At 40.8% G+C, this 15,588-nt stretch overlaps 2 protein-coding genes across 4 annotated transcripts in view; one reads left to right on the forward strand and one right to left on the reverse strand.

Annotated features, from left to right (window-relative positions):
* The window catches only part of zswim2 (zinc finger, SWIM-type containing 2), a 39,226-nt gene extending 37,634 nt beyond the window's left edge, over positions 1 to 1,592 (forward strand). For all 3 annotated transcript variants that reach the window (XM_069934760.1, XM_069934761.1, XM_069934762.1), the window contains one exon: positions 347 to 1,592. In XM_069934760.1, the coding sequence (XP_069790861.1) occupies positions 347 to 1,156 (810 nt within the window). In that variant the 3' untranslated portion in view covers positions 1,157 to 1,592. The remainder of the gene's footprint in view (positions 1 to 346) is intronic.
* Positions 1,593 to 6,444: 4,852 nt separating this feature from the next.
* LOC138761865 (uncharacterized) overlaps positions 6,445 to 15,588 on the reverse strand; it is a 50,878-nt gene continuing 41,734 nt past the window's right edge. Inside the window, exons 8-9 of the transcript XR_011356551.1 lie at positions 9,510 to 9,557; positions 6,445 to 6,624 (exon numbers count right to left, since the gene is read on the reverse strand). The gene's annotated coding sequence lies outside the window, so the exon portion shown is untranslated. The remainder of the gene's footprint in view (positions 6,625 to 9,509; positions 9,558 to 15,588) is intronic.

Below are 15,588 nucleotides of genomic sequence, written 5' to 3' on the forward strand. Positions count from 1 at the left end.
TTCCTAATGAAAAATGGAGCCACACTTGTTGATATATCTTAGAAAAGAGCCCCAAAAGAGTCGAAACCTCTTTCTTAATGATTCCTGGATCTTTAGATTTGTAGCTAATTAAACTGTACAGTATCATAATTTTTCCTTCATTATTACTGAACCACTCCCAGGATTAGGTGGGAATGCAGCAAGAAATCAGAAGATATTTAAATAAGTCTGACCTAAGAACATATCCTGTTCAATCACATTTGCCATTGGCCTTTAATGTTAACTGACATAGCTCTCAAGTGCTTATTTTTTGATAGTGTTGTACCTTTAATTTTAACTATGAATTAAATTATCTTATTTTCACTAGTTTCATAAAGAATGCATTGACCATTGGTTATTGCATGAGTGCAATTCTTGCCCAGTTGATGGGCAAGTGATCTATAATCCATTAACCTGGAAAGAAGGGCCAAGCAGAAGCAAAAAGAAAATGACAATTACCAGTTCAGAACAATCCAGGCCTCTAATCCAAATGGATCAACCTCAGCTTCTTCTTCCAGTGACTGGTTATAACTGTTCGCTGGAGAAAACAGGCAGCAATCAACTCCGTGGCCAGCAAAAGCAAGATCACTTTCAAAGAGCACATGGGAATCTGAAAGCAGTTGGTTTCACAGAGGATTTCACTGTGAATGGCTTGAGTTACTTTCATTTAAATAGTATAAAAAGTGAAACCAGTTTTTCGGCTGGACATTCAATATCTGCAGGGATACCTCAGGAACCTTCTTTCCAAATTATTTTACCTGATATACTTGATGTAAGAAATAAAAATAATTTCATTCAGGTTGCTGTGAAATCAAAGCATACTAACAGTAGACAAATAAAAAAGAGGGAGATTGGCATTAATAGGATTCATAGTACTGATTCAAACAATGCTCCTTTAATGCAAACAAACAGCAGTGCCAATTCAGAATTAATACCTCCGCAAATGATTCTACACCTGGAAGTTTGTCCTCTTGACAACAGCAACGCACGGAAGATCCAAAGTAGTGGGTTTAAAGGTGACATCATAAAACAAGGCAGAGTCCCTTCAAGAAGAATGAAATGTCCTCCTGTGAATTCGGCAGCTGAAAAGGTGACCCTTGCTATGGAGGGAATCTCAGTGAGATTCGCTCATTGTTAAGTGCAAATTTCCCCATACTTCAAAAATGATTAGAAAACTTTATGACCAGAAAACATTTTAGATCCCCAAGTTGAAATGACATAAAACTATGAACAAAGCTTTACAAATCCAGATTCTGTGGGTGTCGCTTGGGATGCATAGATCTTGAAATGTAACTGAGTAGGGATTTCAAAATTATACGATTTACCTCACTTCATAAAGTTTGATCATCCACAGATAATAGTGATTTACAGAATAATAGGAAAAAATTTACAAATGCAAGGGTATTAATAAGTGAGTATAAATATTTACATTGCATCCTTTTTAGGAATTCTGTTCCTTGTATGTGGAAATATAACTTTGTTCTTTTTTGATCATTTGCTATAAATCAGATGAAGGAGTGTAACTTATTTTGTGGTCCTGAAATAAAAAATAAAGAATTAAGGAGTTGACAATCTTTCTAACTTTTCCATTTTCATTGAATGTATCACTGATCTTAAATTGATGTCATATTACAATGGACAACAAAGATTTTGCTTCCTAAATGCTTTTGCATGTATTTTATGGATTTTGGGCTGCTGATCACAAAATCACCTAGATATTTTTTTCCCTATTACATACCTTTCTATATATATATTACCTATTTTTGTGTTTTCCTGTCATATTTTAAGTCCACTAGTATATTTCCCACAAAGCAAGCTGGTTTTGTCAGTCCAAGCATGCCTGGGCATGCACTCAGTTCAGGTGCTATGCAATGTTAATTTAGGCCTGGGCATGCTTTGTCAGGATAGATGCAGACAGGCTGTATGGATATGGATTGAATGCATGTTGATGCACCTGTTATTTAGGCAATAGCATAATGAGCGTATTTAACAATAGTATTTATTGTCTTCAGGAAGTTTTGATCCAGCAGAAATGTATTGTCAATGTTGCACCAAGATGTCCCAGGCCGACATCCCCAATTCTCCCAAGCCAACATTACTGTAGTTGTTGGGGGAGAGGACATTGATGTTGGATTACTTATCCTTCCTGTGAATTTGGGGGGATTTTATGGAGATACCATTGGTAGTACAAGTAATCTAAGTCTTGAAAGAGAAAAGGAGGGCAGAAATCATTGCAGTAAAAACACAAAATCAGAAGGAACTCAGCAGATATCACAGAGTCCATAGGAGACAAAGATATATAATTAACATTTTGGGCTAGAGCCCTTCGTCAGATAAATATATTTAAGACAAGGCTGGTTAGATTCTTACAAAGTAGGAGAATTAAGGGATATGGAGAAGAGACAAGTTGGTGGAGATGAGCCTATTATCTCATCAGTTCAGCAATGATCTCAGTGAATAGAGGAGCAGGTTTGGTGGGCTAGATGATCTACTCTTGCTCCTGTTCTTTATGTTCTTATGACCAAAAAGCAGACAGGCACCTGATTAAAAATGCTGGGGAAGGAGGAGCACAGGCCAATGGACAATAGGTGATAATGGACATGGATATGAGAGCACTATTGCCTGTTAAATCATATGTTTTGTGCCATATCTAAAGTCTTGATCTTTAAGCAGCTTTTTCCTGTATTTCATCACCAAAGTCTCCCCTTGCTGAGAAGTGGCACCCAAGATATAGCAGGTGGTCTACTTTTCCAGTGTACTTTAAAACATGGTAATAAGCTAATTGGCTTGTTTGATTAGCAGCTCCAGTCAATAGGGTCTTGTCCTTATCATTTAATCACTTTAGAATGATATGAGAATGTAATCTCTATAAAAATTTTAATTTTTAATTTAGACATACAGCACTGTTACATGCCAATTTGGCCCTACGAGTCCATGCCGCCCAATTTACACCCCATTAATCTACACTACGGTGTGTTTTTGAAGGGTAGGAGGAAACTGAAGCCCCCGGAGAAATCTCACATAGACACAGGCAGGACATACAAACTCCTTACAGACAGCGCAGGATTTGAACCTAGGTCCAGTCCCAATCGCTGGCGTTGCGCTAACCACTTTGCCATCCGTGCTGCTCAAATTTCGGAAAGTAGTTGTTTGACTGCTGCATGGCACTGATTTATGACCAATTTAGCCTGCAGTGTAATCACATTTGTGGCACAAATCATCACCTGCCAAGGTTACACATTCCTATATTCCCTGTGGGATCTGTTAAACCTTCACTCTGATTGCAGTTCAGCTACTGATTAAGCTCTGATTCAGTAGCTCTCACATTTCATGCTTGCAGATTTCTTTAATGTTTGTAATATTTGTAGAGAATTAAATAGTTGTATTTAGGAGTTTGTGATGACTTCAAGGGGTTGGCAAAGTCTCATTGCTCTCAGACATGCCTGTTTCAGGAGCGATTCCTTTCAGAGTCCAGCTTGAGAGGGTGAATGAGAAGAGGACAGAGATTGGAAGAGATCATAGAGAAAGGCTTTCATTAAGAGATCATTTCCATCAAAGACCTTCTCTTGAGAACAGAAAAGAAATCCCTATCAAACCTGTGGATTTCTTCCTGGAAATAAAATACATCCTTCAGACACATAATTGTAGAGCAATGCAAGGACGGCTTGATGAAAGATACGTGCTTCTGCAAAAACAAGCACCCTGCCAAAAGGAGGAATGGATACATGCCAGTTTGCCATGCACTATTACACTGGGCAAATCACAGAGGAAGAAAGATGAAGATCTCTCATTCCCACTAACTAAAGAACAATAGGCAGAGCAGAGCAAGTGTTTCGAGGACACGAGCAGTTCAGGACTCCTTTGACGACATCCATGTTGTTTGAAAAAAATCTGTAATTAGGAAGAATGGCTTCTCCTGATCTGCTGCATGTTGATGGATATGTGGCAATGGCTGGTATCCAGGTAGCAGTTTCAGTCTTTTTGATGACAGTAATCTCTATGCCATCAATGTTTGAGTCGCCATTAGAAAATGGCACAGTTAGCGTAGCAGTTAGCGCAACGCTATTAGAGCACCAGTGACCCGGGTTTATCTGAAAGGAGCTCGTTTGTTCTCCCCATAACTGTGTGGGTTTCATTTAAGTGCTCGGATTTCCTCCCACCCTTCAAAACGTATGGGGGTTGGAGGTCTGTTGAGGCATTTTGGCGGCACCAGCTCATGGGTGGGAAGGGCCTGTTATTGTGCTGTATGTCTAAATTAAATTAAGTGTCTATTAAGCAACAAAAAGCAACATACCAAAAAACCCAGAGATCTTCCTTCTAAGTAATATAAGAAATAAAGAACTTGGACTCGATTTGGATGGAGCACAAAAAAGATTTATTATGATAGCCTTAGCTGTAGCAAAAAAATGTATTCTGTCAACCTGGAAATCAGAAGATAGCCTGAGAATACAGCAATGGTACATAGAAATGAATAAATGTATTCCATTGGAAAAAATAACATATAATTTAAGAAATAACATCACAGTATTCAAACAAATATGGGAACCGTACATGAAACACAATTGAGAAATCCTACCACGGACCTCCACCACCTAAAATGACAGAAGGAGAAGACAACGAAATGAACTGACTCAGTATGTAAAAGTAAAGGACAAAAATTTCTTGTTTATTTTTATTAAGTGATAACATTGTTTAACGGGTTTAATGATTGAACTTTGAATAAATGGGAAGGGGGGGTGAGGGAGGGGGGGAAAAGGGGAGAAAATGACACTATATATTCAAGAGAAAAATGTCTGTGCGTATTTTGGTCAGTATGGTTCATAGTGTGAAAAATTTTTTAAAAATTAAAAAAGCAGCCCCTTGACCACAAAAACAATCCTGTCGGAGGAACTCAGTGGGACCTGCAGCATCTGTGAAGGAAAAGAAACAGTTTTGGGTCCTGCACCAGGGTTTGTGACCTTCTGGATGCTTCTTCTCTTGAGGATACATTGTTTGTTTTCCTTTTCCCATCATCCCCACTGAAGCCTCACCGTGCCATCAGGAAAACATGATGCCCCCTCTCCCATGTAATAAATCATGTTGATTTGATTAATTCACCTCTATTTACGAGTTGCATGCCTACTGTTACATCTCAGACAGCAGCAATAGAAATTCACCAAGAGAGTGTTATATTTCAATTAATATTTTTATGAATTAATTTCCAACAATATAACACCTTATCTAACTTATCTAAACTTAACCCCTAATTATGCAGAAATATACTTTTTTTGTGTGTGGAAATACCAAAACCAATACAACTTAGGCACAATTCTGATAAGTTATTCCAAAATCATTCTTAGACATCCAGTGTTGACCTGAAGCCTCTTAAATTGATGTAAAGAAGTGATTATGAATGAGGTGGGAGAGACCAGGTACCAGACCGCAGAAAACTCAAAACCTTGACAGGTTACTTCCAGGGCAAATTTCCTTTCAGACAAGTGGTGGTCACAATTCCCCTTTTCCTTTCGTAGGAGAACTGACAACTAGTGACTTTCACAATACTTCCAGAACCCAGATGTGGGTCAGTCCAAAAGAACCGTCACAATGGTCACGATCCAAATGCAATGGTTCCTCTGCTTCCAGAAACCAAAATACAGGTCAACCAAAGTGACAGTGGGGTTCAACAATTCCCCTTCAAAAATGACCATTCCTTTGGCCACGGTGGGGATCAAAATCCTCCTGACAAATAGCTAACAAGTACTAAAGTTAAGCAGTGCAGGCTGTTTTTAGCTGATGCACTGACAAACTCAGGCCCCAGTTCAGGCACTAATTAGTTGTGGGGTTAGAGCTGGCTCAGACACGGCAATTGCATTAATGTTGATCCAGAGGCAGTTCAAATCCTAATAAAGATTAGCAAATCAACAAATATTTTTTTGGTTCTGGTGATGATTGCCATGAAACCAGCAGATCTTCATAAAATCTGTTTCACTTGAGTGAATAAAACCTGCTATACTTACCAGCAGTAGCCTGCAAATTATCTAAGACCCAAAAGGTATGATTGACTTAAATGGCTCAAGCAAGTCACTCAGATCAAGGGCAATTAGGGAAGGGTATTTCCTAAGCTTTGCCAGGATGAGCAATGAACAAAATAGCTGTACACATGATGATTAATCATCTTGTTCAAAGAAAATTATCTTCAGATCCTTCATTACATCAGGAAATTGTCTGGGCTAAGTGTGCCATTATCAATCACCCTGCCCCTTCCTCAAGTACGAGGCCCATGTTATCCACTAGCTATCATTTAAGTCTTCCTATTTTAAACATGATATTTGACTCAAAACAGACAGCAGCTTTTGAAAGGGAAGAGATAGTTTTATTCAACAAGATCTAACATGACAAAATACTGTATTGTGCACAATTTTGTAAAGAGACAGCAACAAAGGGATTCAGATGTTGTCAGGTATTGCAAGAGCAATCTCATCTTCTCTTCAGGTGTTTTGCGAGCCATGATTTCAGAATACATTTCATTGGTGAGACCACTTCCCATCATTTGGTCTGCAATTTCATCCACGTTCTTTATTTTCTGAACCAGATTTCCCCAGTTTTTTTGCAGAAACCTTTGCTTGTCTGATAGAAAAAAAATGAAAGGATTGCAAGGTGAAAATGAACTCCAAACCTGAAAGGAAGATATTTAGAACATTTTTGAACAACAAAATAGTGCAGAGTTTAAAATGAGATTTGATGAAATGTGATTTAATCTTAAAATATAGGACAATAGCGGTACTTCATTTGATGCGATTGGAAGAATGGGTGTTATTTTGTCTCATCGAAGAATAAAAAAGAAACTCATTCAGCAGTTATTTTAAAACACCTATTCCATTCTTGCTCAATGCCTGTGACCTAATAACATAGTTGCATGCTCCAGTAAGGACTAAAGGTCAAATAATTGGGTTTTAAAAGTGACATGACTGAAGTTAAGGATGAGGTAATTCTACAAGAAGGAAAGGTGCTCAAGTCTGTTACACCATTGGGCAAAATCGTGCCTGATCCTCTGGCTTGCCCACTTTCCCACCATGTCCCCATTCTGTCGCATCTCCCTCAATGTCAAAAATCTATCAATCTCAGCTTTGAATAGACTCAGCCACTAGGTTGCCACAGCCTTCTGAGAGAAAATTCCCAAACAACAATTCCCAAGACTATGCCCTGAATTCCAGAATCAAATACGAAATTTATTGTAGAAAAAACACAAAATAAAAATTCTGGAGGAAATCAGCAAGTCTCGCAGCGTCTCTTGGAGGTAAAGATATATAACCAACATTTTGGTCCTGAGTCCTTCTCCAAGGTATGAGTAAAAAGCAGGCAGGCATCTGAATTAAAAGGGCAGAAGGAGGAGCACAGACCAACAGACAAAAGGTGTTCATTGAATTGGGGGAGTGGGGTTGGCTCTGTGAAAGCAGAGCTGGGGTAAAGGAGACAGGGAAAAAGGAAGGGGGTGAGAGAGAGAGAAGGGGCATTGGAAAGGAAGCCACACCACTTGTGAATCTGCAGAGGTCATCTACTGCATCCAGTGCTCTCGTTGTGGTCTCCTCTACAACCGAGACACTGGACACAGACAGGAGATCACTTTGTTAAGCATCTCGGCTCCGTCCACCACAATAGCAAGGTGGCCACCCATTTCAATTCCCCACCCCATTCCCTTGCAAGCATATCTGGCCATGGTCTCATGCTCTGGCAGACTGTGACCACCTACAAATTGGAGAAACAACTCCTCATTTCTGTTAGGGCATCCTCCAAATGGATGGCATTAACAATGACTTCTCCAGTTTCTATTAGCCACCCCCTCCCTCCATCTTTCCCAGTGTCTCCTTTCCTCTAACTCTTCATTTTTCAGTCTGTCTCCTTTACCCCAGGTCTACATTCACAGAGCCAACTCCGCATCCCCCTTTCCCAAACAATTCTTACATTTCCTCTCTCCTGGCCTCCTCTCCATATCCAATTTACATCTTCTGTCTGTTGGTCTGCACTCCTCCCCTTGCCCTTTCTTTTAAATCAGACGCCTGCTTGCTTTTCACTCCTGAAACCTCCGTTTTATATCTTTACCTCCTATGAACAATGCTGAGTTCCTCCAACGTTTCTGTGTTTTTAATTCCAGAGTCACAAACCAAAAAATCCAGAACTGCTCGGTAACAATTGATCTACCTTTTTATTGTAATCCTATACTCTGTTTACAGAAGAACCCATTTCACTGTAAAAGATCTGTTGTGACAAATAAACATAAACCTACATCAATGAGGATGATACAAGTGCAGGAGGCGGTGCAGATAGAATCACCAATGAAAAGAATTGGAAGAGGTGGCCCCAGTAGAACTGAAACAATAGCTCTTCCCGCATATCCCGCAAAGAGTCAGGTCGAAATGGGGCAGGTGTAAGGTCCCATTTCTTCAACTTTGTTTTGGAGAAAGTGAGTGGAGTTCTATGCAAGCCCAAGTTCAACCAGATGAATAAGTGTGTTGGTAGTTAGTTGGGCCTCTGTTCAGGGAAAAAGTCAAGGCCTGTTTGTATTAGAACTGGTTGGTTGTGCAGTAAGCTCATCCACCCACTACCCCAATCTGCAACATGTTTCTCATTAACCCAAAATATTATTTCTTTCTTGCTGCCTAATCTGTTTTGCAGTATTTTCTATGGAATTAAGTAAGAACTTGCTAAGGGAGAGTGGTGTTAGATGGGAAGGAGATGTACAGGCATATGTACCAAGGCTGTTTCTGATTCATGTCAATGATCTCGGTTCAGAAGCAATGCAATATATTTAGCATTACCAAATTAAGAAAGTTGGAATCAAAAGAGGTGGTTATGAGATAATAATGTGTAATGGACAAAATATTCATCGAGGCAGAATAATAGCAAACATAATTTAAAGGTGATTATGTAAGGGAACACATTAAAGGAGAAGTGTGCAACATAGAATCCACAAATTATATTGAAATTGGTGAGAATGAATTTGCAAGAGGCTTTGGGGTTTTCAACTCTACACTAAATATAACTAATGAACAGAGATTTGGAACCAACATCGTATAATCTTGAGAATTCAATGTAAAAGAAGCTGTGCCATATAATAGTTAAACTCTGCTTTGATTATTGTATTCTGTTAAGTGGATGAGGGTGCAGGAGATACTCATGAGGGTGATCCTTACATCAAAGTCTGAGTCACCGGTAAAACTGAAAAACATAAAATATTTCAATCTGCAAAGGAGGTTTCAGAAGTTTACAAGTTCAAACTAGGAAATAAATACTAGTAGTTAATGCAGGACTGGTATTGGCACAGCCTGATCAATGACCGGACTACACTTCCAGATCAAGAACTACTGACCTGGAAGCCTTAAACAGAGAAAACGAATCTGTAATAGATACTACAGAATCTGTTGGAATTATCAAATTAAATAGGCCAATGGCCTTCCTCTTCCACAATTCTCTCAAGGATCTTGTGAACTGAAAATTAAGAAAAAAAAAATTACCTTTTACTGCCTCCTCCAACACTTTGACTTTTTCTTTCAAATTTGGATCTGCAAACAAAATATAATTCAAAACGTTATCATTTCTCAGTTCACAAACTAGAGCATTCGGAATATTCAGAATTCATGGTCAAGTAGTGAACTGGATTCAACGATAGCTGGATAGGAGAACCCAGAGAGTAGTGGTGGATGTTTGGAGGCCTGTGACTAGGGATGAGGGATCAGTACTGGGACCGTTGTTATTTGTCATCAAAATCAATGATCTGGATGACGTGGTCAATTGGATTAGTAAATTTGTAAATGACACTAAGATTGGAGGTGTTGTAGACAGCAAAAAAGGTTTCAAAGCTTGCAGAGGGATCTGGACCAGCTGGTAAAGTGGGCTGAAAAATGGCAGATGAAATTTAATGCAGACCAATGTGGGGTGTTGCATTTTGGAAGGCCAACCAAGGAAGGACATACATAGTAAATGGTAGGGCACTGAGGAGTGCGGTAGAACAGAGAGATTGGATACATAATTCCTTGAAAGTGGTGTCACATGTTGATAGGGTTGTTAAAAAAATACTTTTGGCATATTAGCCTTCATAAATCAAAGTATTGAGTACAGGAGTTGAGATGTTATGTTAAAGTTATATAAGACATTGGTGAGGCCAGTTTTGGTCGCCTAACTACATGAAGGATATCAATAAGATAGAGAGAGTGCAGAGATTTACTAGGATGTCGCCTGGACTTCAGGGACTGAGTTAAAGGGAAAGATAAACAGGTTAGGACTTTTATTTCCTGGAGCGTAGAAGAATGAGAGGTGTTTTGATGGAGGTGTTTCAAATTATGAGGGGGATAATGTAAATGTAAATAGGTTTTTCCACTGAGGATGGGCGAGTTTCGAACAAGAGGACATGGGTTAAGGGTGAAAGTGGAAAAGTTTAGGGTAAGATGAGGGGAAACTTCTTCAATCAGAGAGTGATGGGAGTGTGGAATGAGCTTCTGGCTGAAGTAGTCAATTTTAACATTGAAGGGAAATTTGGACAGGTATGTGGATGGGAGAGGTTTAGTGGGCTATGGGCTAAGTGCAGGTCAGTGGATCTAGGCAAAGAAAAGTAGTTTGGCACAGACTAGAGAGGCCAAAGTGGCCTGTTTCTGTGCTGTAATTGTTCTATGGTTCTATTGTACTTACAACATTCTTTACATAAAGTGTTCAGATGTTGGATATTTTATTTAAATGCTCTAAACTCTACCACTTTTCTTGGAATGGATGATATTAATACTGAACTTTTTTCAGATTTCGATTATCTTACCATAAAAAAATTGCAAGCTTATTAGCTCTGCCAATTCCTAATATGCAACTGTGGTGAGAGGGGGAATTCAATATTCCAGAACATAAGGGCTGCATTTTGACCCAATCATTGCCTTGATCCTAAAACAAACCTAAGGGATCAGCTGCAATACACAAATGTGCTGGAGAAACTCAGCGGATCAAGCAACATCCATAGTAATTGGTTGATTTGAATGAAGGGGAAGAAGTGTGTTGTATTAGCAGCTTGACTAGGATACTTGTTACCTGGTCTTTGAGAGTCGTAGAGATATATTGCCTTGAAACAGGCTCTTCTGCCCACCGTCCAAATCTACCTGACTTTGGTCCTTCTTTTATTCTCCCCACATTCTTATCAACTCCCATTTGATTCCACTGTTCATCTACTCTTCTTTCTCTCTTTGGCTTGGCTTTGTGGACAAAGATTTATGGAGGGGTATGTCCATGTCTGCTGCAGGCTCGTTGGTGACTGACAAGTCCGATGGGGGACAGGCAGGCACGGTTGTAGCGGTTGCAAGGGAAAATTGGTTGGTTGGGGTTTGGTGTTGGGTTTTTCCTCCTTTGTCTTTTGTCAGTGAAGTGGGCTCTGCAGTTTTCTTCAAAGGAGGTTGCTGCCCGCCGAACTGTGAGGCGCCAAGATGCACGGTTGGAGGCGACATCAGCCCACTGGCGGTGGTCAATGTGGCAGGCACCAAGAGATTTCTTTAAGTAGTCCTTGTACCTCTTCTTTGGTGCACCTCTGTCTCAGTGGCCAGTGGAGAGCTCGCCATATAACATGATCTCTGGAAGGCGATGGTCCTCCATTCTGGAGACGTGACCCACCCAGCGCAGTTGGGTCTTCAGCAGCATGGATTCGATGCTTGTGGACTCTGCCAGCTCGAGTACTTTGAAGTTGGTGATGAAGTCATTCCAATGAATGTAGGCAGCAAGAAAGAAATAATATTTTGGGTTAATGAATGTTGAGGATGGAGCGGAGACAGCGCTGATGGAAGCGTTCTAGGAGCCATAGGTGTAGCCAGTAGAGGACCCATGATTTGGAGCTGAACAGGAGCGTGAGTATGACAACGGCTCTGTAAACGCTGATCTTTGTGTGTTTCTTCAGGTGATTGTTTTTCCAGACTCTTGTGTGTAGTCTTCCAAAGGCGCTATTTGCCTTGGCGAGTCTGTTGTCTATCTCTTTGTCGATCCTTGCATCAGATGAAATGGTGCAGCTGAGGTAGGTAAACTGGTTGACCGTTTTGAGTTCTGTGTGCCCGATGGAGATATTGGGGGGCTGGTAGTCATGGTGGGGAGCTGGCTGATGGAGGACCTCAGTTTTCTTCAGGCTGACTTCCAGGCCAAACATCTACACAACAGGAGTAATTTACAGGACAACATCTTTGGGATATGGGAGGAAACCTGAGCACTCAGAGGACACCCACATGGAAATGGGAAGGTGGTGCAAATTCCGCACAGAAAGCTAACAGAAGTGAACCTGGGAGTCTCTGGCCCTCTGAATCAACAGCTGGCCTGGAAGTCTCTAGCCCTGTGAATCAACAGCTCCACTAGCTGCATCACTGTACCCCCACTGTGTCAGAAAGAAAATTGAAAACAACACTTTTTTGTTTACTTAGGACAACACACACTAATTTGGACTAATGAATATAAAGCCAAGTCCTTACAGGGCAAACAGCCATCAATTGATTTAGATAAGATGTGCTGGGTCTTCAGTGGGGCAATGAATCTGCACTGGAACAATTGCCATTCGAACAATTTCATTGTGAAACCCCACAGTCACTGTACATTTCTATGGGAATTCAGTGTCACAAATATCATCGGCATCATGGGACAGGCCGAATTATATTCAGCCCACATTCAACAGAAATTTTGAATGGTCCAGGAAGAAACAAAAGTAAGTTCTACTGAAATTCCTGACTCTCCGCTGTCACAGTTTTCAAATAATGCTCCAAAACCTCCAAATTTTTAAAAACAAGTTTCCAGATTTTGGAAACATGGCCAGTTTCAAGGAAGAGTAAATTCATTACGAAGGGGATGGGCTCCATTTAAATCAGAACAGTGCAAATGATTTGTAGAGATGTCAAGCCAGCTAATGGTATTTTGAAGCTAATGTTAAACTAAGCTCAATTTTGGTCCCACGAATATGAAGGGAGATGCAGAAGTCTGAAAAATGCTCAGGGCAAACTGACGCTCAAGGTATGGAAAAATGTCAACAGGTGTCAGAATGAAAAGGTAAGGGGGTGATGGGGGCTATGCTCCTCCCCCCATGCCTCTCACCTTTCCTTTTTATTCAGATGCCTGCTGACATTTCTCAATACCTTGATGAAGGGCTCAAGTCTGAAATATCCATTATGTATTTTTACCTTTGCTATGTAAAGGACATTGTTTGACCTGGTGAGTTTTTCCAGCTTTGTGTTTTTACTTCAACCATGGTTGAAGTGTTTCATGTTTTACTTTCATGTTTTACTTCTGGAAGAATAATTTCTATTTTATAGAGCATTACTTATTGTGAGAGGCTTCATGTGATGGGACTATGTACATTTTTCAAAAGGTATATAAGGTAATTACATTTTGAATGTTTCAGCTTGAATCAATGAAACCATTTTCAAAATCCTTCCGCAAAGATGCTTCAATACAGAATATTTCAGTGTTACAAACCATGTGGGTATGGAGTCCTGGGAGCAGGCGTATGGGCAAGCATGAGTTTAAACAGAAAATGTACATGGGTAGGTCACGTGTAAAGTGAGAGAAGCAAGTCTCGAGAATATGCTGTAGAATGGTGGAGAGAGTTCCTCAAATGGGAGCTGGACAAATTCTGCACTCTTCAGAAACCCAATCACATTAAAAATAACTAACTTAATATTAAATGTAATGCTGTTCATTGTGATCTCCTGCCATGGATTTTTTTTTTCCCCTCGATAGCTTTGCGCTTCTTTTATTTTGTTGCCTTTCCCTGGATATTTCGTAGCAGTACAAAGCATCAAATATGATGCTTCAGGCATTGCAAGGAGCTAACAGCTTGATGGAACAGCTGCTCTGCACCTGCCTGTCACTCCTCCTCCTCTCTCACATCTAGGAAATGCAGAGCAGTACAAGAGACAACTCTGCTGAATTATTGGGTCATGTGACAAATGTTTAGCAGATGTAAAGCAGTGTGAAGCGCTATCAATAACTCAAAAGACTAGAGTTACTGAACTGTTTATTTAAAATAAGCTTGAAGGTCCTCCTGCACTGTGACCCAGGCTTTCTGAGGAGTGGTTATGGTGTTGGAGCCTTTATACAGGGTTAAAATCTAAATAGGTCATATGCATTAAATGGTAGGCTATTGAGATGTGCAGAGCAACAAAGGGATTTAGGAGGGATGGTAAACAGTACCCTCGAGACTGATACTCAGGTAGATGGTGTGGTGAAGAAGGCATTTGGAATGTTGGCCTTCATAAATCGGAGTATTGAATTCAAGAGTAGGGAGGTTATGATGAAATTGTACAAGGCATTGGTGAGGTCAAATTTGGAGTACTGTGTACAGTTTTGGTCACCAAATTATAGGAAAGATATAAACAAAATAGAGAGCGCAGAGAAGGTTCACGAGAATGTTGACAGGATTTCAAGGTTTGAGTTACAGGGAAAGGTTGTGCAGACTGGGACTTTTTTCTCTGGAGCGTAGAAGATTGAGGGGGGACGATAGTGGTGTTTAAGATTTTAAAAGGGACAGAGTAAACGTGGATAGGCTTTTTCAATTAAGAGTGGGGGAGATTCAAACTAGAGGGCATGGTTTAAGATTGAAGGGGGGAAATTATAAGGGGAACATGAGGGGAAATTTCTTTACGCAGAGGGTGGTGGGGATGTGGAATGAGCCGACAGACATGGTCGAGGCGGGATCATTGGTTACATTTAAGGAAAGACTAGATAGTTACATGGATAGGAGAGGACTGGAGGGGTATGGAACGGGTGCTGGTCAGTGGGACTAGGAGGGTGGGGATTTGTTACGGCATGGACTAGTAGGGCCGAACTGGCCTGTTCTGTGCTGTAAGTGGTTATATGGTTATATGGAACCATGGGTACAGACACAGGATGGGGCAAAACCACATTATTGAGTGCACAACAGTTCTCCACATTCACCCCTTTTTTAAAAATTTTGTCCAGCAGGGTAATATGCGCACAAAGTCTTACAAAAGTCTTAAAGGTTAAATCTATCCAGTGTTCTGGTCTTCTGTTGGGACTGACAAAGAGCCAGTTGCTCTGTTGTAGCTGCGCTGTTGATCTTCCTGAGCCTCCAGCACTGTGTCGACCTTCTGGGGGTATGGCGGCTTGATCAAAGTGACTGGAGCAGGGACAGGGCTAGGGCGCCATGGTATGTAGTGTGTGTCCATGGAAGGGGGGGTGCTGTTTGGTGGGTATGCTCCTTGGATGCCCCCGCATGCGCGAAGTTCTGGATGGAGGTAGTTTCCTTGCGGCCATCTGGGTAGGCCACATACGCGTATTGGGGATTTGTATAGAGGAGCTGGACCTTTTTCACCAGTGGGTATATTTAATGGCCCCTCACGTGCTTCCAGAGCAGGACTGGGCCTGGGGACATCAGCCAGGATAGCAGGGTGATCCCCAACGTGGACTTCCAGGAGGAGGAGAAAATTCATTTGTGAGGAGTAGCATTGGTGGCAATATGTAGCAGTGACCTGATTGCATGGAGTGCCTCAGGAAGGATCTCCTGCCAGTGAGAAACAGGCAGTCCCCTGGACTTGATGGCTTTCCACACAGTGGGGTTCTCCATCTCCACCT

The sequence above is a fragment of the Narcine bancroftii genome, chromosome 4 (assembly GCF_036971445.1).
Source record: "Narcine bancroftii isolate sNarBan1 chromosome 4, sNarBan1.hap1, whole genome shotgun sequence".
NCBI classification, from domain to species: Eukaryota; Metazoa; Chordata; class Chondrichthyes; order Torpediniformes; family Narcinidae; genus Narcine; species Narcine bancroftii.